The sequence below is a fragment of the Mauremys reevesii genome, linkage group 1 (genome assembly GCF_016161935.1).
Source record: "Mauremys reevesii isolate NIE-2019 linkage group 1, ASM1616193v1, whole genome shotgun sequence".
Classification (NCBI taxonomy): Eukaryota; Metazoa; Chordata; order Testudines; family Geoemydidae; genus Mauremys; species Mauremys reevesii.
Window position 1 is genome coordinate 14,256,139 of NC_052623.1, and position 27,784 is coordinate 14,283,922.

At 59.8% G+C, this 27,784-nt stretch overlaps 1 protein-coding gene across 2 annotated transcripts in view; it reads left to right on the forward strand.

Annotated features, from left to right (window-relative positions):
• The window catches only part of PDE2A (phosphodiesterase 2A), a 358,953-nt gene extending 335,699 nt beyond the window's left edge, over nt 1–23,254 (forward strand). For both annotated transcript variants that reach the window (XM_039539536.1, XM_039539537.1), the window contains 17 exons: nt 5,397–5,436; nt 7,000–7,063; nt 7,956–8,034; nt 8,449–8,626; nt 10,609–10,721; nt 11,414–11,491; nt 12,029–12,151; nt 12,696–12,766; nt 15,338–15,460; nt 16,101–16,188; nt 17,266–17,313; nt 17,744–17,818; nt 18,597–18,696; nt 19,436–19,548; nt 20,339–20,377; nt 20,899–21,005; nt 22,486–23,254. In XM_039539536.1, coding sequence (XP_039395470.1) covers nt 5,397–5,436; nt 7,000–7,063; nt 7,956–8,034; nt 8,449–8,626; nt 10,609–10,721; nt 11,414–11,491; nt 12,029–12,151; nt 12,696–12,766; nt 15,338–15,460; nt 16,101–16,188; nt 17,266–17,313; nt 17,744–17,818; nt 18,597–18,696; nt 19,436–19,548; nt 20,339–20,377; nt 20,899–21,005; nt 22,486–22,714 — 1,668 coding nt within the window. In that variant the 3' untranslated portion in view covers nt 22,715–23,254. The remainder of the gene's footprint in view (nt 1–5,396; nt 5,437–6,999; nt 7,064–7,955; nt 8,035–8,448; nt 8,627–10,608; nt 10,722–11,413; nt 11,492–12,028; nt 12,152–12,695; nt 12,767–15,337; nt 15,461–16,100; nt 16,189–17,265; nt 17,314–17,743; nt 17,819–18,596; nt 18,697–19,435; nt 19,549–20,338; nt 20,378–20,898; nt 21,006–22,485) is intronic.
• The last annotated feature ends 4,530 nt before the right edge of the window (nt 23,255–27,784 follow it).

Consider the following 27,784-nt stretch of genomic DNA (forward strand, 5'->3'; position numbering starts at 1 on the left):
GCTTGGTCATTACGCACGGCTGCAGGATGTAACAGGCTGGGCCATGCAGCAGTGTGTCTGGGAGTGGGGGCAGCTGGCTACGTCCGCTTTTCAGTGGGGGTCAGGGGCTGGACTGAGCGTCCGTGCTCCGTCGGAGAGCCATGGGGCATCGAGTGGAGGTGCCGGGTCATCGCTGCACTGGATGAGGGAATGGGGCAGGACGGGCATTGGAGGGGGTTAAACCGGGCACCCACAGCAGGCTGCGCCCCAACCCTCAACCCCCTGCCAACATGGGGCTAGACCCCTGGCTTTGAGCTCCATAGCACAGGCCTCAACAACTTCAGCTAAGGGAGGAAACTCGGCTGGCTGGTAGCAGCAGCTGGCCCGTATCTGCTGGGTAGGCCGGCTCCTGGAGAGGCCTGCCATCCCGAGGAGGGGTCTCTGAAGCCAGAATCCCCTCTGGAAAAGCGTGTGAGGAGGGAAGGCCCCCTCTTCTGGAGGCCAGAGCGGAGAGCAGGTCACTGCTGTTGGGAGGATTCCGGGTAAGCTCAGAGCTGATTATCCTGTAGGCCAGGAAAGGCAGGTCCAGTCCCACACATTTTGGGGGGGATCCCCATCCCCAGATCAGGAGCTTCCCGTGTCTGGACATGTGGGGTTACCTACGTGTGTACCCCAGTTATCTGTTCTCTTTCCTTGGCCACAGCTAAGCACCTTGCCGGCACGGACGGGTTAAAGTTCTACCTGTGAGGTAGAGACGCCTCAGCCCCAGGTCACAGCTGGGGGAACTGAGGATGAAGCGACAGTGCATCCAGGGTAGAGCCAGGAGCTGCCCCCAGAGCTCAAGTCTGATCCTAAACCGCAAGGGAATCCAGCCCCTCAGCATCTGTCTGACCCACCCCCTCTGCCCTGCCCCCTGGCCGGGTCTCTGGGCTGTGCCAGGCCACTTTGTGCTTTCCTCTGCTAGTGTCACCCTTCCCATCCGGATCCATCCAGGCTGAGGTTGCCAACTTTCTAATCGCAGAAAACCAAACACCATTGCCCCCCCGCCGCCCCTTCTCCGAGGCCCCGTCCCTGCTCACCCTGGCCCCCTCCCTCCATCACTTGCTGTCCCCCACCCTCACTCACTCGCTCATTTTCACTGGGCTGGGGCAGGTGGTTGGGGTGTGGGAGGGGTTGAGGGCTCCAGCTGGGGGTGTGGGCTCTGGGGTGGGGCCTGGGATGAGGGGTTTGGGCTGCACGAGGGGGCTCTGGGCTGGGACAGGGGGTTGGGGCACAGGAGGGGATGAGGGGCACGGGCTCTGAGTGATGCTTGCCTCAGGTGGCTCCTGGAAGTGGCATCCCATCTCTCCAGCTCCTAAGCGAAGGGGCAGCCAGAGGCTTTGTGTGCTGCTCCCCCAGCTCCCATTGGCCACAGTTCCCAGCCAATGGGAACTGCAGAGCCGGCTCTCGGGGCGGGGACAGTGCATGGAGCCCCCGTGGCTGCCCCTATGCTTAGGAGCCAGAGGGACATGCTGGACGCTTCTGGGAGCCATGTGGAGCCAGGCAGGGAGCCTGCGAGCTCCACACCAACCAGATTTTTAATGGCCCGGTCAGCAGTGCTGACTGGCACTGCCAGGGTCCCTATTCGACTGGGCATTCCAGTTGAAAACTGGACACCTGGCAACCCTAGCCCCAGACAGGCTCATCAGCTCCGTCCCGGCTCGGTGCCAGATAGAAATGAGTCAGTTCCACTCTCTGCAGCCCTCCCACCCCTCCCTCGTCATGGTGCCCATCACACCGCTAATTACATCGCCTGTCAGTCAGCCCCCAAGCCCGCCACGGCCGCTGCTCTCACGGCTCTAAGCAGGCCGGGAGGGGCGAGCTCAGGAGCCCACGCTGCCATGCTTGGCGAAACGGGACATGTGGATCTGAATCGCTAATGCCCTGGGAGGTGACCCAGAGCTGGTAGGGGGAGGCCGGCCGGCAGGAGCTTCGCTCCGCCCACAGGGATGCAGAGAACATGGGGGATGCCCTGCCAGCACCACTGGGGTATGTTCACAATGGCTCACTGGCCACGTGCCGGGGATGCGGGCACTGTGATCCCCTGTAGCGTCCTGCGCGGGCAGTAAAACACAGACCTTGGACAACATGAGCTAGAAGAGAATCTCCTTTTCTTACTGGGGGTGGGGGGCTTAGCCCTCTGCTCAGGACCCCACCCATTAGAGTGTGACCCGTCCTAGCCACAGCAACAGTGGTGAATACACACTTCAGCACCATCCAGCGGGGAGCAGCAGTCCCTACACCCATTGGCACCATCCAGCAGGGGGCAGCGGTCCCTACGCACGTCGGCACCATCCAGCGGGGAGCAGCGGTCCCTACGCACATTGGCACCATCCAGCAGGGGGCAGCGGTTCATATGCACGTCGGCACCATCCAGCGGGGGGCAGCAGTTCATATGCACGTCGGCACCGTCCAGCAGGGGGGCCGTGGTCCATACACACGTCAGCACCATCCAGCAGGGGGCAGCAGTTCATATGCACGTCGGCACCATCCAGCAGGGGGCAGCAGTTCATATGCACGTCGGCACCATCCAGCAGGGGGCAGCGGTCCATACGCACATCGGCACCATCCAGCGGGGAGCAGCGGTCCCTACGCATGTCGGCACCACCCAGCGGGGGGCAGCCGTCCATACACACGTCAGCGGGGCTGATTCCGTATCAGCGTCCCACAAGACTAAAGCTGCCTAGTTGCCCCGAAGCATCTGGCCATGTGACATTAGTGCCAAGCTGCTTTGCCAGCGTCGCCCCATTTCCACAGAGAGGCAGAGCTGCACACGCTGACTATTGGAAGGGCTCGGAGCTAGTGCTTAGACAGGCCCAAGTCCTTTCAGGCACCACCCTCTTTGGGCGTTAGGGGGAGTGAAGTGAGGAGAAGCAGGTATCTGCTTGGAGCAGATCCAAGGAACAGCAGTGCCAACCAGCCCAGATCAAACTGGCTCCCCACTGTGCCAGGCGCTGTTTGGACACATTGTAAGAGACAGTCCCTGCCCTCGGGAGCTGACTGTGTAGACAAGACACAATCGTCAGCCGCGCTTTACAGATGGGAAACTGAGGCACAGCAATAAAGTGACTCGTCTCTGGTCAGCAGCAGGGCGAGGGATTAAACCCGGATCTTTGGAGACCTTGTCCAGTGCCTTAAATGGGAAGGAGGCACTTATGGAGGCAGATTATGCAGCGAGCGCCCGGCGCCAGCCATTACACAAAGCGACTGGTGCAGGGGCATGCTTGCCAGGATGCAGTTGCCCTCTCCCATCTCAGCAGGCACCTAAAGGGAGGATTTAACTAGTGCTCTTACTTCCGCCTCCCCAAGAGGCGGCTTCTTTGTTCAGAGGTGTTTAATAATAACACTGGCCCCCGGTGATGCCTGGGCAGAGAGATGGCGCTGCCCCAGAATGCGACGGGAGGGGGCTGGGTTAGGGTCTCAGTTTGGCTGGTGCTGGGGAGTGGCCACTCGTCCCCATGTGTAACAGACTTCCAAAGCTGGGGTTCTAGGAGGGTAACGGACTGTGTGTGTAACGCTGCCCCCTAGTGGCTGGTCAGGAACTTTTTGCCAAACTGTTTTTTTCATTGAACGATGCTCGAAACCGTTCAGGAAACCGGGTCCATGTTGGCGAATCTCCTGGCTGGCAACAAGTTTGGGGGGAAAAATTCTGAAATTGTCAAAACGTTTTGTTTCCACATTTTCAAAGCCAAACGATCCAGTTGCCCGGCTTTCTGCTTCGACATTGGAGCTCATTCGACTGAGAAAAGGTTAAAGAGGAAACCATTGCAATCCAAAGGCAATGGTTCCTTCCAACTGAGCGAAAGGAACTGCCGGGATTGGCCGAAGCCGAAACATTTTTGGTGTTTTGATTTGCAAAAATGTTCGAATCTGACTTTTTGTCCACAGTCAAGTGAAAACTTGCAAACTCTGGAAAATATTTCCAGGCTGGGAAAACTGTTTCCCACCCCGTTCTGCACCCGCCCTGCTTCCCAGGGGCTTGGATATGCTGCTGCTCAGGGTTAGTCAACACACCCAGGCAGCCTCGTGCGTGCACACGTGAGCGCTGGGTCACATGCATGTACACGCCTCACACTATTGCATGCAATAGCATCTGGCTGCCCGCGCATCCGCTGGCACACCCCGGCGTACACTGGCACCCCGGTGGTGACACACGCCCTTGCACAGGAGGATACCCTCGTGTGTTTGCACACTGACACACCTGGGATCTCACACAGTCACACGGGCTGGTATTGGTTACGCCCCTGTGCAGTCGCTTGCACACGCTGATGCATTCTCCTTCGCACGCTCAGCCAGGCCGACCCATGCTGACTCCTTGACAGTGTCAGATGTGGCTTGCTGCGAACCCCCCACCACACCGTCTCACACTCGAAGGGTCATGGGCCTCTCCTTCAGCCTCGTGCTCGGGGCACCCTCCGGTGGCGCTATGAGGCGTAGCCTCGGCATTGCACTGGGGACCAGGAAATAACTTCACCTGTTGGGCCTAATGGCTGACAGAGGCAAAGTCTCCTCCAGAGAGGAATTGATTCCTGCCTTGAGGGATGGCCGCTGCTCCCAGGGCAAGGGGTGGGGGCGGGGTGTGTGTGTGTGTGTGTATGTGAGGAGGGAATTAATGGGAGGCCAGAGATGTTTAGAAACCATTTGATGGTATTAATGGGGGCTGCGGGGGGAACCAACCCACCAATAGAGCAGGGTTGGGGTTAAAGCAGTGACTTCCCTCACCAGTAGGACACAAAGCTTGTCCCCCTTGGACAGGGTCTCTGTCCCGTCACCTCCACGTCATCCTGCCCTCCTCTCCCCTAGTCCCAAGGAGCATTTCTCTTGTACTCCCTGGAATGCCCTGTGGGGGAGGTGGTGTGGCCTAGTGGCTAGATCACTGGATGGGAGTGCGGGGTCAGGATACCTGGGTTCCATTTGTAGCTTTGCCACTGTTCCCTCTCTGTGCCTCAGTTTCCCCTCTTGCCCTTTGTGTAGACTGTAAGCTCCCCGGGGCAGGGACTGGCTCTCGCTCTGTGTACGTGCAGCACCTAGCGCGGTAGGGCCCTGATCTCCACTGCTACCCTAACATCGCTGAGCTGAAGGCAGCACCCTGGGCGAGATCCTGCTCGTCGGGGCTCTCAGTACACCCAGCGCTCAGGCCTCTCCCTGTCTGTGTTCCTGCTGCCGATCGCCATCCGTCCCTCCCTTGTGGGAGATAATGAGGGATAATTAGGCAGAAACGTGGGGATTTGTAGCAGACTGTGGAGGTCACAGGCAGGAAGGCGGAAATGAGCTTTGGCTGGTGACTGGTCTTGAGCCCGGGGTGGGGGAGAGGAGCGGACTTGTCTAATTAACTCCAGTAATGAACTCAGATAACCAGCTTTCCCTTCCCCCCACAGGCGCTCCTGCAAGTGGCTAAGAACCTGTTTACGCACTTGGGTAAGTGGCTTTTTCTGTTCCTACAGGCACTGTACTGCTAGCGCCCCACTCACTGATGGGCCGCCTGGGTGTTCGTCTCGAGGTCTGTGCATTCAGCCAGCCCAGGTTTGGTGGGGCCAGGCTGGGGGCCCGCTGGGAAGCCGCATTCCTATGGCAAATCCACAGCAGCCTCTCTGCATGCATCACACAGCGAGGGCTGCCAGCCCTGTCCTCTCAGCTCCCAAATACGGCTCATGAGCTAACGGAGCAGCTGTAGCTGGTAGCAATGGTCCGTCCTTATCCTCTCGGCAGAGCAGTCACTAGAGGGCAGCATCTCTCGTTCACACACACACACACACACACACACACACACACACACACACACACACACACACACACACACACACACACACACACACACACACACACACACAGCGATCCCCCTGTACACACACACTCACCTGGCACCGGGGCAGCGTGTCCAGCTGGGAGGACTCTGCGTAGGCTGCCCTGGGAGGAGTTCAGCCCTGTCTCTGTGTCACTAGCCCCCCCGCAGCATTAAACATCCGGGGAGGCGAGGGTCGGCTCTGCCCTGCTCCTGACTGCACGGCCAGCCCCAAGCTCTGCAACGGGCTGGAGGCGCTGGCCACCGCCTCTGTGCTTCACGAATCAGGCCCGATTCCCATCGTAACAAAGGGGAAGGGGAAGGCCGAAGTGCCCGGTCACAGGCTAGTGTCTAACCATTAGGCCATCCAGCTAGTTAGCTGCTTTGCAGGCTGGCGTGTCCCCCCACTCCCCAGCTCTCGCACGGCTGCCCCCAGTTGGCTGTGTGCTCCCAGGCATCCTCACTCAGCTCCTCTCCGAGGCCGGTGGGACCCGCGAGGCGCTGTACACGCAGGTGGTGGAGATAAGGCCGAGCCAGATTGCCACGCACACATGCTCCCACAAAGAGCACGCTCCCATACCTGGCCCCCCGAGCCAGCTCCGGCAGAGACACCAGCCGTGTGAGGCTGTGATAAATGACTGCCCGGCAGCCGGGCCTGGGCGAAGCCTGCCGGGGCGCTTGACCGGGGAGGGCTGGCAGCATCTAGTGCTCCTCTGGCCCTTGCACCATTTATGTGGCACCTCCTTCATCCCCCAAGCATCTCGCCAAGCCTCCCAGCCTGCCTGCAGAGTAAGTAAGAGGCACTGTCCCTGGTACCAATGGGGAAACTGAGGCACAGGGCGGGGAAGTGACTCGCTGTGGAGGGAGCTGGCACTGGGGCTGGGATTAGAACCATGACACGTTCAGACTACAGGGCCGCAGCCTGGCATCCTCACAATGGGCTCGGGTATGGGGCAGGACCTTGGACTAACCCCATAGCTCCTGCTTTGGGGTGTCACACCCATGCGCCACAACCTGAGGCCACCAGCTCTGGTCACGGAGCCGTCCCTTGGAGAGGCCTCTTGCTCAGCGTCAGGGGGCTCCGGCCTACAGGGGTGAGGGGCTCTGTGTCCCCTCGCCGGTCCCCAGAGCTGCCCTGCCCCTGCCCGCCCTGCCTGGGCCTGGTCTGAGTTGCCAAACCATCTGCTTCTCCCCCGCAGATGACGTGTCAGTGCTGCTCCAGGAGATCATCACGGAAGCCCGGAATCTCAGCAACGCCGAAATGTGAGTGAGCGGCTGCTCTGTGTATATGTCCTGGGGACTGGAGTTAAGGTTTCATGGCCTGCGGGGCAGAGTTAAGGTTACATGGCCCAGGGGGGCACAGTTAAGGTTACACACTTCCAATCTTAATTTTCTCCTTCTCAGGTGTCTGCATTTGTAAATGTAACGGGAAGTGGAGTTTAACTGTATTAATTTCCCAGTTCCTTTTGAGTGCAGAGGGCTAGATCATCCCCTATCCATGAGAAAAGCCACAGGAAGGGACCAGAGTAGAGGAATATGCCACCCATATAGGGTTGCCAATTTTGTTTGGATGTTTTCCTGGAGGTTTAATCACATGACATAATCTTTAATTAAAGATTAAGGTTTAATTCCTGGAGACTCCCGGTCAATCCAGGAGGGTTGGCAACCCTACACAATGCAGCTGTTGGCAAACCAGCTAATTTTATCCAACACGGCCTCAATGCACCACTGAAATGCAGCCACCTCTGGGGTGGAATGTGGCAGCTGCTTCTCAGTGTCCAACAGCACTGTGTAGTTTAGGACAGGAGGTGAAGAACACCTTGCGCAGAAGGGAAACTGAGGAAAGCTGACTGTTGTTACCCAGCTGGAATGTAGCCAGGACTGCGGCGCTAACACCCCATGCCACAGGATCACTAGTGACCACAGAGGCTGGGATCAAGGGAATCCCTAGTCTCATGGTGGGGCATTGGGTCAATGAATCCAAAGGGGAGATGTGCTAGCCAGAGGCTGTGGGCCTGGTCTGAAGCTGAGGGAAGTCAATGGGAGCTGTTCCGCTGCCCTCCATGGGCTTTGCCCCGGGACTGGACGGTGCCGTGCAGCCAAGGCTGCCCGGTTGCTGTGGAGATCTGGCTGAGCGGCTGGTTGTCTCTTGCAGATGCTCCGTTTTCCTGCTGGACACGTTCAGCCATGAGCTGGTGGCCAAGGTGTTTGACGGGGGTGTGGTGGATGATGAGGTAAGCCCTCCCGGGAGGGCCTGGGGCTCGCCAGCAGAGGGAGCTGCGGGCGGTAGCGTAGACAGGCCTGGGAGGACGGAGCGGGCCCAAGGATGAGGTGAGGCCAAGGGGGTCAGTTGGAGCCACCCGCTCCAGACCAGGGATGGCGGGTCCTGAGGAGGAGAGCGGTCTCCATGCTCGGGCTGGAGGCCAGGCCGAGAGCACTGCTGCATGAGGGCCGGGAGATAGCGACTCAGCCGGGACAGGGAGGCTGGGTGGAGGCTGGAGATGGAGGTGGCGAGGGGCAGGGTGCAAGGTAGGGAGATGGGACCGAATCCCAGGAGATGGGGATGGGAGGTGGTTCCCCGGGAGGACGGGGGATTGGATGGAGATGGGCAGCATGGGGCCAACATCTCGGTCAATCCCGTCCCTCAGAGCTACGAAATCCGCATCCCAGCGGATCAGGGCATCGCGGGTCACGTGGCAACGACGGGGAAGATCCTCAACATCAAAGACGCCTATTCCCACCCGCTCTTCTACCGGGGCGTGGACGACAGCACCGGCTTCCGGACCCGAAACATCCTATGCTTCCCCATCAAGAACGAGAGCCATGGTGAGACCCCGGGCAGCGTTGGGCATTGGGATGCAGCTCCCCGGGCGCTGCCAGGGCATGCGGGCATTGGGCAAAGCGCTCCCTCGATGCCGCATCCCTAGAGGCCACCCAAGGGCAAAGACCCATCAGATCCCGGCTTGGTCGCCGGGACGTAGTTCCTGACCGTGTGTTCTCCTAGAGCAGCGTTCCTCAAGCTGGGATCCGTCGGAGGCCCCTGTGCAGCCGGTGTCTCCAGCTGCCTCCGCCAGCCTCCTGACTCCTCATTCCCAAGAGGAGCCTGGCGACGGGTCAGAGCAGCTGGAGACAAAGGGAAGGAGAGAAGGTCGAGAAGCAGCCTCTGTATTAATTCGCTGCCCGTGCTGAGGATGAGGGATCCCCCACTCTAGTGGTGGTAGCAGGACCCCTATGGCCTGCTCGTGGCACTGCGATCTTGGACAAGGCACGTGACAGCTCCGTGCCTCAGTTTCCCCACTCCTCAGATAACGAGCATGGAATTGACCCTTGTCACTGGGCGGGCTGTGAGAAGGGAGGAGTGAAGTTAAATTGCTCTGAGTCTTGTCTGAGTGCCGCGCGCATTGGAGACCCCAGCCCTTCCCCGGGAAGACAGTCCCGCACCCCGAAGGTTGGATGGAGCCTGATGCTCAGCCCATTGTACCTGGGCAGCAGGGTGAGCTCATGGCTAATGCACAGGGCTGGGATTCAAGCGGGTCTGTTACCAACCCACTGCAAGTCCCTTGGCAAACCACTCAGCTGGTGCCTCAGTTTCCCCACCTGCCAGAACCTCTGGGCCTGATCTCCAGTGGGTGGTAACTGGCAAATCTCTATTGACATCAGCAGAGCTACGCCGCATCACACCAGCTGAGGTTCTGGCCCATGTCTATGGAGCCATCTTACCGGGAACTTAATTGTTGGGCTTAACTAAGTGTTCCTAAGTGCTTTGAGATCCCCAGCTGGGAGGAGCCCCAGAACGTGGGTTTGGTGGTGCTTGGGAGTCCCCTGGCACCGCTCAGACGCTTGTGGACACACGTGTCCCCAGGAGAAGCCCAGCCGCTGCTCCTTCGTGGGGTGTCACGTTGATAAGTGACCCCCGGCGCCATGCACTGAACTCCTGCCCTTCGCTGAACGAAACCACTCGGCCTTGCGCTCCCGGCCACAGGGCTTCCTGCCTGGCACCGTGCACTGGCCCGGCCCGGCAGTGACAATCACCGGGGTGCGAGTGGCAGCCCCCGCGATAACACCCTCCATCCCCCGCTGCAGTGGGATCACACTCTGGCCCTCCTGTGAGCGGCCAGGAGGCCTCGGCCCTTCCCCTGTGGGACCGGAGGGCAGCACGGGCTGCCCTCGGGTCTCTGTGATATTGGTGAGTCAAACCACCCAGTGTGAGCGGCCTGGACACTGCCGTTAAACACCCCCCACCGGTACTGCCAGAAGCTGGTCAGTCCCTGCTGCCTCCCCACCCGGGTCCGCTATCCCCACACCTGGGGCATGTCGCCCTCTAGTGCCAGCCCCCTATGGCAGCCTGGCGCTGGCTGGGCGGTGTGGGAGAGGCAGGTTCTGAAGCTCCCCAGTTCAATCCCTGCAGGTCCCCGGTTCGATCCCTGCTGGCGGCCGTAGAGTGTCCCCAAGCAGCCATGGGGAGCGAATCCTCAGGGCAGGCAGTGGCGCTCGCCACTCAATTTCCACCCCCCCTCAACCCGGTTTGCTTAACCCCTCGCTGGCCTCCCCACCAACCCCTGTATAACGCACCATGCCCCACCCAGAGACACACCCGCTGGCTTCACGCAGGGCTTTGACCTTTCCTCCCAATTCAACTTGCTCACTCAGTGCTGGGGATTGTGGGTCGCTGGAGCACGAGGTGGGAGGGACGGGCTCCCCCTGTCCCAGCCCCACCCCCCCGGGCAGACCCATGCCGGGAGTCCAGGGCGGCCGGGTTCCCCTGTGCGTTGTCACGTCGGGACACTGGGCTCTCGCTGCTCTTCCAGAGGTCATCGGGGTGGCGGAGCTGGTCAACAAGATCAACGGGCCTTGGTTCAGCAAGTTCGACGAGGACCTGGCCACGGCTTTCTCCATCTACTGCGGGATCAGCATCGCCCACGTAAGCAGGGGGGCTGCCCCGTGTGGGTGGGTCCAGCGCCCGGGGGAGGAGGGGTGGATTCCCTTGCCAGATTCTCAGTGGCTCTGGCACGGGCCCAGCCTTTGAAGCTGCCAAGGTCCCCAAGTCTTTCGCTGGAGAGAGCTGGATGCAGCGGGCTGGGGAAGGCTGGGGACCCAGCGACCCCCCAGCAGCATCTGCCTTCCCCCGAACCCTGACGTCTGCAGACCGCCTGCCCTCTATGGTGCTTTCCAGGCTGCTGTCTCAGCACAGAGCAGGGTTAGCCTGTGTTCAGCCTCCCTAACTTCTCCCTGCGACTGGACACCAGTCTGTCCCAAGCTGTTGTGTGGCTGCACACTGTCGGGTTCCACCCCAGAGCCAGCTGCATTTCAGCTGTACATGGAGAGGGGAGCATAGTTACAGGTGACAAGCGGAGCCTTAAATAACGCTGGGTCATCGGTGAATCTTCTCGCCTCCCGGCACCCTAGGAGAGGTGGACGGTGATGCCCGGCCATGTGTGCGTGAGTTCAGGTCAGGGGAGCGGAGGACCTTAGGCTTAAGGAGATTGAAGGGCTTGAGGTCCTGGAAAGTCTCGTGCTGAGCGCACGGGGCAGAGCTGAGGCCCGGGTGACCCAAGGGCAGCAGGAGCCCATCCGCCCGGGGCTCTGACCGTCCTCTCCTTCCCTCCCCTCCAGTCGCTGCTCTACAAGAAGGTCCACGAAGCCCAGTACCGAAGCCACGTGGCCAACGAAATGATGATGTACCACATGAAGGTCAGGGGGTGGGGGGGCTCCCCAGGGAGTGGGGACGTGGGAGTTGTCGCGTCCCTGGAGCCGTACTGAGCCGTGGGTGAGGATGGGTGACGTCGTGGGTGTCTGGCTCATCTTCCTTCTAGTTCCCCCCGGAGGGGCCAGTCTGCGCTCCATGCTTCCATGCTCCACCCCAGAGCTGGCTGCATTTTAGGGGCAAACTCTAAATTTGCCCCAGTGTAACCGGGTCACAGCCTCTGACTACCCCGATGGGTCAGCAGTGCACTGACTACCCCGATGGCACTAACTGGCCCCCACAGAGAAGCCAGGGGCAGCACGGGCCGTGGTGCGGGAACCCCTCTTGCCTCCAGGTCAGATCGTGGCGCCAGCCCGGCCACTGCCCAGGCTGTACCTGGCGGACAGAGGAGCCCAGCACGGGGCTGTCAGGGCAGCACCGGGCGCCCGTGCCCGGCTGAACGCGGCCTGCATCTGCAGCTCCTCCGCCAGGCCCCGGCTTTGGCCACTCGACGCTAACGGCCCATCCTGGGGCTCCCCTTGCAGGTCTCGGATGAGGAATACAAAAAGCTGCTCAGCGACGGGATCTGCCCCGTGGAAAGCATCGACTATCGCTTCGCCGATTTCACCTACACGCCGCGCTCGCTGCCCGAGGACGACACGCCCATGGTCAGTGCCCCCGGGGCCGGCGGCTAGGGTCCTGCACGTCCCCGAGAGGGGGATGAGCCGGGGTTAGGGGCTAGCGTGGGGTGCCCGAGGTGTGGGTCTGCCACGGCCTGCATGGGCGGATCACTCTGTGCCTCCAGTGTCTGTAGCCCTGTCCTGCCTCCGAGGGGCGCTAGGAGAAATCCAGGAGGTGTCCAGTGCTCCGGTGATGGGCTCTAAGTAGGTACCGGAGGCAGCCTGGGCTAAGATCCGGCCCTGGCTTGGGGCGTCTGTCCGCCTTTATTTAACACGCGTGCCCCGCGCTCCAATCCCACTTTGGGTCCGAGGCGCAGATACAATTTCCTGGCATCACTGGCTGCCCCCGTGCCCACGTCAGCGCCAGCTTGGGGCAGAGTTTGTGCGTATGTGACTCCTGCCCCCAGGGAACGCCGAGACGGGTGCGGGGGGGTCTCTCCATTCCCAGCCTGGCCTCCTCGGCGCCAGCCCCCTGCCAGGCGCGCCCGAGAGCAGCCGCTCAGCCAGCTCTCCGCTCCCTTTCCCTCCGCAGGCCATCCTGAGCATGCTGCAGGACATGAACTTCATTAACAACTACAAAATGGATCGCCAGACGCTAGCCAGGTGGGCTCGCTCGCTGCTCGGCGCGGGGGAGAGGTTGTGGCCAGCAGGGGGCGCTCTTGCCCAGCACTTCGGTACCAGGTATAAGGGCTGGAGCCGGCGGGTTGCAGACTCCGTGTTGTGCAGCCGCAGGGCGTTCGGCCCAGCAGGTCCAGCTCGGCGGGCGTAAGGGTGTTACGGCGACCAGGGGGGTCGTCAGGGTGGGGCAGAGCAAGGCACCTGCACGCAGCTGGCTCAGTGCAGGTAACGAATAATGGTGGGGCGGGAGCTGGGAGCTTGGATTCCTGGGTTCTCTTCCTGGCCCTGGCACATCACTCTGCCCAGCTGTAAAGTGAGGCCAAGGATCCTGACCTGTCTCCCCGGGACACTGGGAGGCTTAATGGAGTGGTGTGCGTGCTGTGCTTTGAGATCCTCGGCTGGGAAGGGGGTGGGGCAGGGCAGGGGGGACAGGAGGAGGCTGGCAGCCCACAGACTAGCAAGCACTGGTAGCCCCCGGCCAAAGGAGTCAGGGCCAGGAAGTAACAGAGTGTGGCCCTGTGTAAACACAGCCGCCCCGTCCGGCTCATGCTCCCACCTGAGCCCACGCACGCTCACAGGTGCTCAGACACACAGATCCGCACACGCTCACAGGTGCACGGACACACAGATCCGCGCACGCTCACAGGTACACAGACACACAGATCCGTGCACACTCACAGGTGCTCAGACCACAGATCCGCGCACGCTCACAGGTGCATGGACACAGAGATCCACGCACGCTCACAGGTGCACGGACACAGAGATCCACGCACATGTCTGCGCACACTCACAGGTACACGGACACACAGATCCGCGCATGCTCACAGTTGCATGGACACAGAGATCCACGCACGCTCACAGGTGCTCAGACACACAGATCCGCGCACGCTCACAGTTGCATGGACACAGAGATCCACGCACGCTCACAGGTGCACGGACACAGAGATCCACGTACACTCACAAGTACACGGACACACAGATCCACGCACATGTCTGCGCACGCTCACAGGTACACGGACACACAGATCCGCGCACGCTCACAGGTACACGGACACAGAGATCCACGCACGTATCTGCGCACGCTCACAGGTGCACGGACACACAGATCCATGCACGTATCTGCGCACGCTCACAGGTGCACGGACACAGAGATCCACGCACGTATCTGCGCACGCTCACAGGTGCACGGACACACAGATCCATGCACGTATCTGCGCACGCTCACAGGTGCACGGACACACAGATCCACGCACGTATCTGCGCACGCTCACAAGTGCACGGACACAGAGATCCACACATGCTCACAGGACCTTCTCCTAAACAAACTAGGGAAATGCTACCTAGCTGGGGCTACTATAAGGTGAGTGAATAACTGGTTGGAAAACCGTTCCCAGAGAGTAGTTATCTGTGGTTCACAGTCATCCTGGAAGGGCATAATCAGTGGGGTCCTGCAGGGATCGGTTCCGGGCCTGGTTCTGTGCAATAGCTTCATCAATGATTTAGATAATGGCGTAGAAAGTACACTGAGAAAGTCTGCAGATGATACCAAGCTGGGGTTGCAAGTGCTTTGGAGGATAGGATTAAAATTCAAAATGATCTGGAGAAATGGTCTGATGTAAACAGGATGAAATTCAATAAGAAAAAAAGCAAAGTGCTCCACTTAGGAAGGAACAATCAGTTGCAGACATACAAACTGGGAAATGACTGCCTAGGAAGGAGAACTGCGGAAAGGGATCTGGGGGTCATAGTGGATCACAAGCTAAATATGAGTCAACAGTGGAACACAGTTGCAAAAAAAGCAAACATCCTTCTGGGCTGTATTAGCAGGAGTGTTGTAAGCAAGACACGAGAAGTAATTCTTCTGCTCTACTCCGCACTGATTAGGCCTCAGCTGGAGTATTGTGTCCAGTTCTGGGCGCCACATTTCAGGAAAGATGTGGACAAATTGGAGGAAGTCCAGAGAAGAGCAACAAAAATGATTCAAGGTCTAGAAAACATGACCTAGGAGGGAAGATTGGGAAAAAATGGGTTTGTCTAGTCTGGTGAAGAGAAGACTGGGGGGTGGGGGGAGACGACAACTGCTGACAGTTTTCAAGTTACAAGGAGGAGGAAGAAAAACTGTTTTCCTTAACCTCTGAGGACAGGACAAGAAGCAATGGGCTTAAATTGCAGCAAGGGAGGTTTAGGTTGGACATTAGGAAAAACTTCCTAACTGTCAGGGTGGTTCAGCACTGGAGTAAATTGCCCAGGGAGGTTGTGAGATCTCTGTCATTGGGGGGGTTTAAGAGCAGGTTGGACAAACACCTGTCAGGGATGGGCTAGACAATACTCAGTCCTGCCATGAGTGCAGGGCACTGGAGTAGACGACCTCTCGAGGTCTTTTCCAATCCTATGAGTCTCTGACATGGCAGTTCAAGGGTGGAAGCGCCCTGCCCTGCAGCCTGCCAGGTGTTCTCTGCCTGGAGCACGGGGGCACTGCAGGTGGCCGGCCAGAGCTGAGCGCCGGCTCCCCGGGGGCAGCTGCATTCTCATCCCCTTCTCCCTCGCCCCGGCCAGGTTCTGCCTGATGGTGAGGAAGGGCTACCGGGACCCGCCCTATCACAACTGGATGCACGCCTTCTCCGTCTCCCACTTCTGCTACCTGCTCTACAAGAACCTGGAGCTGGTCAAATACCTGGAGTAGGTGGATGGTTACACCCAGCTTCCCCCCGCCCCGGCTCTGCACCCCTGGCCCCTTGGCCTGTGGATCTCCCAGCTCAGCCGGGCAGGCGATCTGTACCACTCCCTCTCCCCAGCTGATTCAGCAGGCAGCGCTCTCCTCCCGAGTCTCCATCAGCCCAGTTCCCTGCCATGGTGCTAGGGGGCGCTGTGCCGCTCTCCAGGGTGCACCAGCAGACGTGGGTACTCGCCGCTTGCCCACGGCACGTTGCATGAGTCAGGGGGTTGGCCCTGGGCTGTTCCACACTGCCACACTGAATTCCCACAATGCAATGCTCCTCTTCATTTCCTGTCCCAAACCGTAATATCCCTGCATGCAACTGCAGTGTTCCAGCCCAGAAGTGGGTGCACGAAGTGATCCCTGCACCTATAGGGACCTGGCATGAGTAGGTCCATTGAGCTCACACACACTTTCATTGGCAGCAGAATGAGGCTGCCTGCCTGGCGCTGCAGAAGTGACGGCCCCGGTGCCAAAGTCCCGTCAGCCGGGAGAGGTCACTGCAGAGAACAGGCTGAGCTGGCCCCCGAGAGAGGGAGGTGTTGCCCCGAGAGCCCCTCCCATCCCTCGTCACCATGATGCAGCAGGTCCTTTTCTCCACAGAGACATTGAGATCTTCGCCTTGTTCATCTCCTGCATGTGTCATGACCTGGACCACAGAGGCACCAATAACTCTTTCCAGGTGGCTTCGGTAAGGCCGGGGGTTACAGGAGATCCGTTAGCAAGCCTGGGATATTACAGGAGATCTGCTGGGAAGCCCAGGGGCTTACAGGAGATCTGTTGGGAAGGCCAATGGCTTACAGGAGATCCGTTGGAAAGGCCGGGGCTTACAGGAGATCCGATGGTGAGGTCAGGGGAGTACAGGAGATCTGCCAGTGAGACCAGAGGGTTACAGGAGATCTGCTGGGAAGGCTGGGGGGTTACAGGAGATCCGATGTTGAGGCCGGAGGATTACAGGAGATCTGCCAGTGAGGCCAGGGGATTACAGGAGATCTGCCCGTGAGCCTGGGGGATTACAGGAGATCCGATGGTGAGGCCGGGAGATTACAGGAGATCCATTGGGCACCAGGGCGGGAGATGAAGCTGCTGGGGGGTCGGCTCCCAGGACACCTTGTGGCGGTACCAAAGCCCCGGGGACCTCGATCTGAACATTAGGCTGATGTTGCTAAGCAAAGGAAAACGTAAAGTGACAGGAGGTGACATCACTTCTCCACAGCCCCTCCAGGGCAGGGGGAGCCCTGGTGCGGGGAACACGGCAACTGCCATGAGCCAAGCACCCAGGACCTGCCCAGCCCTCGGAGGGATCATGTGGCTTCGTCCATCGCTGGCTCCTGCCAACTGCCCCAGACCATGGGCCAAAAGCCGACCCGCCCCCAGCCCGGGACTGAGCTGCAGGGGCGTTTTCACCGGCTTGTTTTTCATTCTCCCTCCCCTGTGATTCCGGCTCCCAGCCCTGCCGCGAGGTTCAGTCACTTGGCGCGGGTTCGAGGAGATCACTCCTACATCGCAGGGGGACCGGCCTCCCGTTCGGAGGGTGGGATCCCTTCCAGCCCCCGAGACGCCGGATCTCAGTCCCACCCCATACAACCCCACCAGCCCCAGTGCCAGGGTTGGGTCCCTCCTGGGGCCGGGCTGGGAGGCCGGCAGAGCCGTGGCAGGGCGGTACCTGCCCAGCTGCAGCCCCCCACTAACCCTAAAGCTCCAGCGAGACGGACGCCCTCGCCCACCACTGGCTGGTGACCCCACTTGGTGCCACTCTGTCTTCCAGAAATCCGTCCTGGCGGCGCTCTACAGCTCCGAGGGCTCCGTCATGGAGGTAAGACGTCTTCTGCCCCGGCCCCGCCTCGCTCCCACGCCCTTTCGCACTCAGGGCCTGGCTCCGGCGGCTGCTTGCCTAGCTCACCAGTGAAACAACTGCAGCAGTTCTCAGCCTCGGGTGGCACCGGGGCAGGGTGGCTGCCCCAGATGTGGGGGCCATGGATAGATGGGCATGGAGTCCCCCATCACCTCCTCCCTCACCCGGGGACAAGGAGAGAGGGCAGCTTAGGGAAAGCCCAAGGCCTGGGGGGTGGAATAGCAGGGAAAGCCCCTGCCTGCCCCCTCCGTTCGTTCCCCACAGCCCAGCCGTAAGGCGCATGGAGTCCTGCCCCACTTGTATGGGAGGGGTAAGGTGTGCATGTGCCGGGGGGGGGGGTGCCCTCTGACTAATGCAGCCCTCCCTGCCGTGCCTCGGTTTCCCCCTGCAGAGACACCACTTCGCACAGGCCATCGCCATCCTGAACACCCACGGCTGCAACATCTTCGACCACTTCTCCCGCAAGGTGAGTGGGGTGGAGCTCGCTGCCGGTGCCCCTCACTCCTGACGTGCAGCCCCCCCGCTAATCCAGCCTTAGACTCCCCACAGCCCGTTCTGTCGATGCACCTTGCTCCTGACCCAAAGCAAGCCTGGCTATTCCCCTCTTTGCTGTGTCCAAGGCCCCTCACTCCTGACCCGCCGGATCTCCTGACCCCCGGATCCAGCCGGGCCAGACTGTGCCAGATTACGCGGTGCTATTGGCTTCTAGGCATGTGCTGAGACTTCCGGAGGGGTCCCCCTCAGGAATAAAGCCCTGCTCTCCAGGTGAGACGGGCCAGCCACGCACTGCGCCTCGCTGAAGCCACGTCCCAGACAGAGTCCTTCTCCCAGAGGTGGCCTGGCCTTCGCTCCTTGGTTCCTTCGGCGAATCGCCTGTCCGGATGCAGCGAGCCCCATTGAGCCAGCTTCGGACAAGCCACGCCTCCCTCCTCCTGGATCCGAGGGGTCTTCGATCCGAAAACGGTTTCTGCTTCCAGGGGAAACTCTCCCTGATTAAACAAAGCCCCTGACCCAGCCGCGAACTCCACTGGATAAAAGCCACAGGGCTGCGAGTTGGAAGGAAGTGTGGTCTAGTGGTTAGAACAGGAGACGGGGACTTGAGTCCCCTTCGTCCCATTCCCCGTCCTGCCACTGAGTCCTTTGGTGACCTTGGCTGACTCCCTTGACCTTTCTGCCAACCAGGCCATGTGGTGTGAGGTCACCGAGCCCCGTGGCACTCAGGGGCGGTGTGATTGGCCTTGCAGGATTACCAAAGGATGCTGGATCTGATGAGGGACATTATTCTGGCCACGGATCTCGCTCACCATTTGCGGATCTTCAAGGACCTGCAGAAGATGGCGGAAGGTAAAGGCCCCCGGGGCGCGGGCGGCACTGGCGAGAGTGGAGGGCATTTGCTATGTGAAACCGGCCGCTAGCAAACGCTCCCGGATCCCGGCGCCGGGAGTCTGGAGTCTGTCCCCGGGAGGGCGGCCAGCAGCCGGCTGAGGGCTCCCGTGTGATTTACAGCTAGAACAGGAAAACATCTTGGGCTCTGGGTTTAGAAAGAGCAGCAGACCCCAGCTGCCCTGAGCTTCGCTTTGAGGGCGGAAGCTGAAATCGGCAGGTTGTAATGCTCCTGTGTGACCACTGGGGGGCACCTACCACTCACTCAGCTCCTTCACTGTGCCTGGGCACCGCTGGCCTGAATGGGCCCCCGGGGTGCAAAGGCCCCTGAATGCCGGGGGATGCACCTGGGAATGTCGGGCAGGCACCTGGGAGCGGCCCCTGGAGCCCTCCAGCCCAGCAATGGGCCCAACCCAGGGGAATCCAGAGTGGGGCCCATCAGCCTCAAAGGCTCCTAACTCCCCCTGATGCCGAGGAGAGTTAGGTGCCTAACCCCCTTGGAGGATCTGGGCGTGAGCGGCTTGGCAGAGCTTTTCCATCTCTGCGCGCGCCGGGCTCCAGCTGGCTGGCAATGGGCCGGCTGGGGAGAGGGGTCGCCGGCTGGAGCCCGGGAGAGGCTGGGACCGCGGGAGCGCGACGCGAGATCTAACCCGCTGGCGCCCAGCGACTCAGCGCTCGTCCCTCTTCCTCCCCTGCCTAGTGGGCTACGACCCGGAGAACAAGCAGCACCACAGCCTGCTGCTCTGCCTGCTCATGACCTCCTGCGACCTCTCGGACCAGACCAAGGGCTGGAAAACCACCCGGAAGATCGCTGTGAGTACGAGCGGGGCCAGCCTGGCCCCTCCTCCTCCATGTGGGTGCCAGGGCCCAGCCTAGGGGGCTCAAGCCCCTTCCACTGAGGCTGTGCCCCCAGTCGCACTCAAACGTGGTACCCCGGGGTCCAGCGCCCCCTGGAGGAGTAAAGGGGGGAGGCTGCTGTGCTCACCTACAGCCGGGGTGCATCCGAGTCTCTGTGCTAATATCACACATTAGGGCCATCTGCTCCAGTACAGCTCCCCGCAGTGGCCAGCCCTTAGCACCAGAGAGACGGGCAAAGCAAGTGCCACCGTTACCCTCGCCAGCTGCGCAGTGGTCCCCGTGGAGAGCGCTCCGTCCCACGCCCAGCAGGCAATCATCCTGTGCTCTGAGCATGGGAGTGCTCAGCCAGATCGCCGCCCTGCCTTATCAGCGGGCAGAGCATTAGCAGGCCTTTGACTGAGGCAGGGAGCTTCCTGCAGCAGTGAGTTCCACCGGTGAAACCTGCATTGCGTAAGGAGAGGTCTCCTTTGGCCTGCTCGGCACCTTGCTCTGAGTGCGCTGGCCCAGTGAGGCGAGCTACACAGCAGAGACTCGTCACTTCCGAGCCCTGCAGACCCTCCTCACATCCCTTCGAATCGCTGGAGCCGTATCTGTTAAAACGCCAGCAATGCCAGTGAGATTGAGAGGCCCCATGTCTCACGGGAGGTGCCCAGCACTGTGTGGGCAGACGCGTCTCTTTCTAAGCAGAGCCAGGGATACAGGAGCTAGCGTCGAGCGGTTCTGATCCATGGCCTTTCCTTCACAGGAGCTGATCTACAAGGAGTTCTTCTCCCAGGGAGATCTGGTACGTGAATAAATCCCCCTGGGGCAGCCGGTGTGTCGGGCTTGGCTTCCAGCCGTTTGTTCCCAGGCCGCCCCGTGCTGCGGGCCAGGGGCTGCATCTCCAGCGAGAGGGTGCGGGGGTTGGCTCTCACTGCAGGGTGTCTGATGCCCGTGTTTCTGGCGGACGGTGGCGTGTCCAAAGATTCCCCCCCACACCCTCCCTCAGATTGGGTTCAGCTCGGCTGTGGCTCTTCAGGCCACCTTGAAAAGCCGAGCGCTGGCTCTCCACCCGAATCACCTGCCAGCCTCTCCCTCGGACGCCCCCGGGAGGCACCAGACAGGGGCCAGGTGGAGGCAGAGCCAGCCCTTCGGCTGGCCCTCTGCACCCTCCATCCATGGGGCTGTGGGCTCCCAGAGGAGCCTAAAGCAGCCGCAGGGTGAGGCGGGCCGGGGATTGCTGGCTAGGAGGCAGGAGGGAGCCGGGCCGGGAGGCGTGAAGCCAGGGACTGCGGGGATCACGGCCCCCTTTGCCTGTCTCTGCAGGAGAAAGCCATGGGCAACCGCCCCATGGAGATGATGGACCGGGAGAAGGCCTACATCCCCGAGCTGCAGATCAGCTTCATGGAGCACATCGCCATGCCCATCTACAAGTGAGGGCCCGGGGGCCGGGCGCCGGGGGCAGGGCTCAGCGCAGGGACAGCGCCCACGCAGGCAGCCGCTGCCTGGAGCTCAGCAACGCCGCACGCGCACACACACACACAGAGCCTTATCACACCCCCACACACCCCCACACAGAGCCTTCTCACATACACACACCCCCCCACACACACAGCCCTCACTCACACACACAGAACTCTCTCTCTCACACACACAGAACTCTCTCTCTCACACACACACACACACCCCCACACACAGAGCCTTCTCACATACACAAACCCACACACACACAGCCCTCACTCACACACACAGAACTCTCTCTCTCACACACACACCCCCAAACACAGAGCCTTCTCACATACACACACACACACAGCCCTCTCACACACACAGAACTCTCTCTCACAAACACACACACACACACACACACAGAGCCTTCTCACCTACACACACACACACAGAGCCCTCACTCACACACACAAACACGCACGCACACACAGTCCTGACACACCCACACACACCCCCCACACACACACACACAGAGCCCACACACACTCACACTCATACACAGTCCTGGGCACCAGATCCGCTTTAACCCCCCCCACACATTCTACATACAAACACACACCTACACACACACCGCCCTGTGCATCAGATCCTGTTTAACCAACCCCCCTGCACAAACACGCACAGACAGTCCTGGGCATTGGATCCTCTTTAACCACACATACACACCCCACATACACACACATATACCCCACATACACACACACGCACACCCCACATACACACACACACACACACACCACATACACACACGCATGCCCTGGCCATCAGATCCTGTTTAACCGTGAGGAAGAACACGCTGCGATCCCTGGTACCCTCCATTGGCAGGGGCTGCTTAGCTCCAGGGCAGACGGAGCCCGGCGCAAGCCTCGCTGGGCACTCTCTGGTGGGTGGTGTGTCCCCCCCGGAACGGGGACCTCATCAGTGCACCCCGCTCTAAGATAATCTCCAGCTGGAAGAGAAGAGCAGCGAGTTCAGGCCTCCAGCGGTTGCCTAGAGGGGCCTCCCATAGTCAGCTGCAGGCAGAACCAGTGAGAGTTGGTCTCCTGGTGCCTAGAAGGGGCGGGAGCAGGCAGAGGCCAATCAGGGCCCAGCAGGCCAGATAAAAAGGGCTGGCTGGTGCTATTAGTGGCCAGAGCTGGGTGAAGCTGGGAGTAGGAAGGCTGACTCTCCCTGTCCCAGCCCAAGTTATCTGCTCTGGCCAGGTGCCTAACCCTGCTGGCATTTGCCTCATGTGTCCCTTATGGACTGTAACAGCCCTGGGGCTGTTTCGAGTTCATTGCCCATTCGTTTTCTCCGCTCTGGCCAGTGTGCGTGGAGCGCGGCGGGCCCCTGATCCCCGCTCGCGGCCCCCAGGGCTACGGCTCTCCACCCCTCCTGCTGACGGGCGTTCTCCTTGTCCCCCAGGCTGCTCCAGGACCTGTTCCCGAGAGCCGCCGAGCTGTACGAGAGGGTGGCCAGCAACCGGGAGCAGTGGACCAAAGTGTCTCACAAATTCACCATCAGGGGCCTCCCCAGCAACAACTCGCTGGACTTCCTGGACGAGGAGTACGACCTGCAGGGGATGGACAGGGAGAGCCCCAAGATGAACGGCTGCCTGGACACAGAGGGGCACATGGAGACGGTGGCGCAGTGAGGTTCTCCTCACTGCGGCGGGGGGGAGGGGCGTGACAGATCGACAAACCCAGCGACTCTTTGTCCCTTTTCTCCTGGATCCAAAGGAAAGAGGGAGCCGGTTTTGAGAAATCCTTATTTGTCCGGTGCGTTCTCTACAGTCCCGGTCCCCCCAGGCCGTGCCTAGCCCCGCGGGTGAGACGGCGGCTCTGATTCAGGACACTCACCCACCTGCTCTCGTGGATGCCGGGGAGGGGGGGGCGTTATTCCTTGGACTCCTTTTGCTGTACATTGAAATGAACCCCGCTTCCCCCCGCCCCTTCTGTACGGGTACCGGCGCCGTTCAGTGGCTCCAGGGCTCAGTGTCCGGGCTAGGAACGGAAGGGAGTTCGCCAGGGCCGGGGAGAGCGTGTGCTTTGAGAAGGCCTGAGGCTGCCCTTCCCCCCTGAGCACAGCTGCCCTCGCTTCCCAGACCAGGATCTCAGCCTCGAACTTCACGGGCTGATCGACATGGAGGACTTTTGCCGCTGGCTGCTTCGGGAGTGGGGGAGAGGTTTTCCCACAGGCTGAGCTGCAAACCCTGGCTATTGAATGGGGGAGTTCCCTGGCCCGTGAGGCTAGGATGGGGAGTGCTGTGCAGGCGGGCGGGGACGGAAAGGAGAGGGGGCCAGTCACTCAGGAGAGCAGAACTGTTCCTGAGGGTGTCAGAGACGAATGGCCGGGGGAAATCACATGTGGCTCGTCCTCGTGAACGTACCCGCGGGCGCAGAGCAGTAGGGCCGGTGGAAGCAGGTCTGTGCTCTGGGGATGTCTGGCTGAGAGCACAATGTGTTTTTCTGACCTCCAGGCAGTTGGGCGTGATGGGTCCCGTACTCCCAAGCACAGGCTTACGGCTGCTCTCCTCCCAGCGGCAGCCTCCCTGCTCTCGGATCCAGGGCCAGCCGCCTCCTGCTGTCTGGCCATGGTGGAGACGCCCGGGAGGCCTGCCGCTGAGCGTTGAGGGACAGCAGAGGAAGGGTGGTTGGATCCAGAGAGGAGCACAAAGCCATCCCACGGGGAGACCTGTCCTGAGAGGACACTGCAGGGGAGGAGAGAGACTGGCGTCTGCAGGCCATAGGATGCTCCTGATCCATGCATGTGCTGAGCAGAAACGCCAGTGCATGATCACTGCCAGCTTGTGAACTCAGGCGGGGTCAGAGCCACACCTGGTGTAAGCGGACGCACGTCCACTGACATCAGCGCAGAGCATTTTCCCCTTCGCCCACATCTTGGCCCGTTGCCGCCTTTGTAACTGAAACCTGCCCTTTCTGAGATGAGCCCGTTGGATGCTTTAGTAGAGAAGGTCCCGGTACCCATGTGTGCCCTGCAGATACCCAGCCGAGCCAGCAGCCGACCATGCAGGTGCTCGACGGGGCGTGGCCGGTTCCAGAAGGCATCTGCCCAGCAGTGTCTCCCTGAGCAATGGCGCAGAGCCGGAGCGCAGTGAGCCAGCCAGCACGCTGCACCCTTCACCAGATGCACGGGCTGCCTGCATGTCATCTAGCGGGGCCAGCGCGGAGTTTATTTGGACATAGAACCCAGAGGGTATGTGTCACACATGCCACCTGACACGTGCTGGGGGCAGCGTTTCCTATGGACGCTGGAGGGGTTTGAAGCCTCCTTCAGGCCTTTTATGAACACACTCGCCAGTCTCTTTTCTGCTGCACCCGCTGTGCTAGTGGTTTGGGGCCGACGGGTCTAAGTGACTTGGGGATGGTGGGAATGCAGCAGAGAGAGAAAAACGCGTCAGCCAGCGAGTGTACAGCTCCCTCGCTACATACCCAGGTATCGCTCTCAGACCCTCACCTGGCACTTTCCCCGTTATAGGCCTTGAATTCAGATTGAGTCCACGGGCTCCGTAAGGTCTAGGGCCCATGAGCCGCAGGAAAGCGTCCGGCTCATCGTCAAGGAAAGCAGGAAATATAGACATTCTCCCCTAGGCCAGTACTGTGGTGGTGTGGCCAGCGCGTCCCAGCTGCCCGTGGACTCTGCGGGACAAGTCGTCATCTGGCAGATGGCCTCAGTGCTGAGCAAATGATCGTCACGGGGGTGTCTCAGCCTTCAGGGAAACGGACGAGAGTTATTTGAGACAGCACAGAGCCCTGTCTCCTGCATGGCCTGGTTCCACTGGTCCCACGTTCTCACTCAAGAGGACATTTGGTGCTTTCGTTTGCTCCTGATCAGAGGACAGGCCTGTTTGAGGAGTCCATGCGGGCCTTTAAATCCTTTCCCCTGCCAATCGCAGCAGTCACTAGTGTAGACAGCCCCAGGTGCTGTTCCTTCCTTCTTGGGAAAAGACTTAACGGCCTGGCCTGGAGTCCTGGCCCCACTGAAATCGGTGGGATTGTGCCATTGACTTCAGTGGGGCCAGGATTTCGCCCCGGCTGTTCCCCCCAGGATACGCTCGGCGGAGAGGCCAGTCTGCTGCTTTCTCACTTGTCTTCTGCATGCTCAGCTTGATTCTTTCTGCGTGGGAACAGGGTCTTGGATCTCCGAGACCAGGTGCTCCTTGCTCTCCCAGCCGCACGGCTCTGTGCAGTGATGAGATAATTGCCACCACTAGCGGTGCTCGAGAGCCATCAGCAGAGGGTGAGGAACTCCGATGAAGACCAAGTAGCAGGAGCAGAAGGACTGTGGCATCCTCGGTTGAGCATTACCTTTGTCGTGAGGTGGACTTGATGGCCGGATGGGACTTTCTCTAATCCCTGTACAAGAGATGGCCCTAAGGTAAACACCCTACGCTGAAGAGCCCCAACCTTTAGGAACGTTTAGAGCTAGATCTGGGCTTATGGGTTGGCCCCATCGAGTTGAAACAGACCAGAACCCTGCTGCAAGGTCCCCCGCAGCCCCGTTCCGGCCTAGGCCCCTGTGTGCTAACTGCTGCCCTTCTCCACGCAGTCCCTCCAGTTAAAGAGAGGAAAGGGAGCCACAGGAGAGCACCATCTGCAGACAGAAGAGTCTCCAAAGAGAATGTGGCCAGGTGGCATCAGGTGCTCTCGTGTCATCCAGAGAACCCAGGCTCTTCCCCCAATAATGGAAACTGCAAAACATGGAGGGAGGCTAGTGTGGCCCAGGGGTCCCCAGCATTGCCAGCTGCATTGATCAAAACGAATCAGCGGTGGCTGTGCCTAGGGGGTGAAATTCACCCGGTGCAGCGTGCGGGTGTAATACCAACAGGCTCAAACCTGGGGCCTCTGGAGCTTAGTGCATGAGACTCGCCCGCATGAGCTAGAAGCCAACTGCCTCTTAGCGAAGGTTGTGGGGCCAGAACACCACGCCCAGGAGGTGTGTGGGTTATGCTGGCACAAGCGCACTGCACGCAGTCCCAGCTAACCCCTTTTTCGGCGGCACAAGCAGGCCAGCGGGGTGTATTGCAAAACCTGGTCCCTTCGCTTTGCTAAAGCGGCACCTTCTGAAATAGCGAGCCTGGCGAACCTCAGCCAAAGCCACCCGACACCGACGTGGCTGCCAGAGTCTTTGCATACTAGCTCGGGGGGTGGGGGGACGGCTGGGGGGTGGAGTTGCATAAATGTTTTGTGGCGAGGGATGGTGCCCTTACCCAGAACAGAGGCCTGCTCACTGCTGAGTGGCTCAAGAGTGTTGTCCGGCCTGCGTTATGTGGGAGGTCAGACTCTATGGTCACAATGGTCCCATCTGGCTTTAAAACTTATGGCTGAGGAGCTGCCGTGTGTGTTTAGTCTAAGACTGTTGGAATTTGCAGTCCTGGAGATCAGGTTTCCAGCCCGGAGCAGCGCTCAGCAGGGGGAGAAAAAGGGAGTTTAGGACAGCAGATTGCATCCTAAAGGAGGAGGCTATTCCTGGCTTCGCCACTGACTCACCGCACGACCTCAGGCAAATCACTTAATCTCTCCCCGTGCCTCAGCTTCCCCATCCATGACTCCTTTATCTCACAGGAGCTGCTTTGAGGCTGGAACCATTATTCAGGCTTTGAGAGCCTCGAATGGAAAGGGCTACCAAAGTGCATCAGTGTAAGCAGCAGCTGGCCTGTTTAACTGGGGAGCAAGGGCGGGGTTGTCTGGAGCCTGCGAGTGGATGAGCACTGGAGTGTGTAAACATAGGAACACCTGGTCTTCAGTGACATGCGGTACACACGGGTGTCATCCCTACCCGCTCTGCGCAGCAGCCAGCGACCAGACCTTGGCCTGTGCTGGGGGTATGAATTCCTTGTGGATTTGGGCTACATACAGGTTTTCCTCGGGGTCTTTTTTTAATTGTACGTTTCTTTGAATATATGTTGTGTGTGCCGATGTGTGTGGGGACCAGCGGGAGACTCTGACGACAAAGATGCTAACCGAAAACATGTATTCATTTGCCTTACCTATTCAGAGTTGCCTTTAGAAAGATGCTTTGTATAAAATACTCTGTAGGACCCTGCATCGTTACTAAATGTGACGGTTGGCTGATAGCTTTGTACAGGAGTACGTCGCGTCCTTTCTCCCACAATCCCTCTTAGAACAACTGTAAGGATTTGCAGAGGGGAAGATAGCAAAGAAATTGAAAAAAAAATAAACCCCTAAAGGCAAAAAACCCCCCAACCCTGAAAACAAAGCTTGCTGTGATTGTTACGCTCCATTCGATTGCATCTGGCAGAGCTTGTGATTCATTTCTAACCACCCCACTGGATTATAGCCATTGCTCGGGAATGGGATTTTATTTATCGACGTGCCATCTTCCGCTGCGTGAAGAACAACAGTGACGGCGTATGTAAACTCGTGGCAACGTGGCTTTAACGATGGTTTCTAAGGGTCTGACTTGTCCATTGGTGGCACGCTGGAAAAGGGGCGGGGGGAATCAGTGGGTCAAATCTATCCCTTGTTTCTCCACTGAAGATGTGTAAGAAAAAACAGGGGGTGAAGTTCACCCCGTGTAAGGCCTGTGCGTACCTAGGCACTGGTACACAGAACTCGTGCTGGCCTGATTTCACCCTTAGGGAACACCACCCCTGCTAGCTTACGTGCCTACATAAGCGTGGTTTTCCTGCAGCCTGATCCTTTTCGATTTCGACTCTTCCCTGCAAATGAAGCCAGAGCTG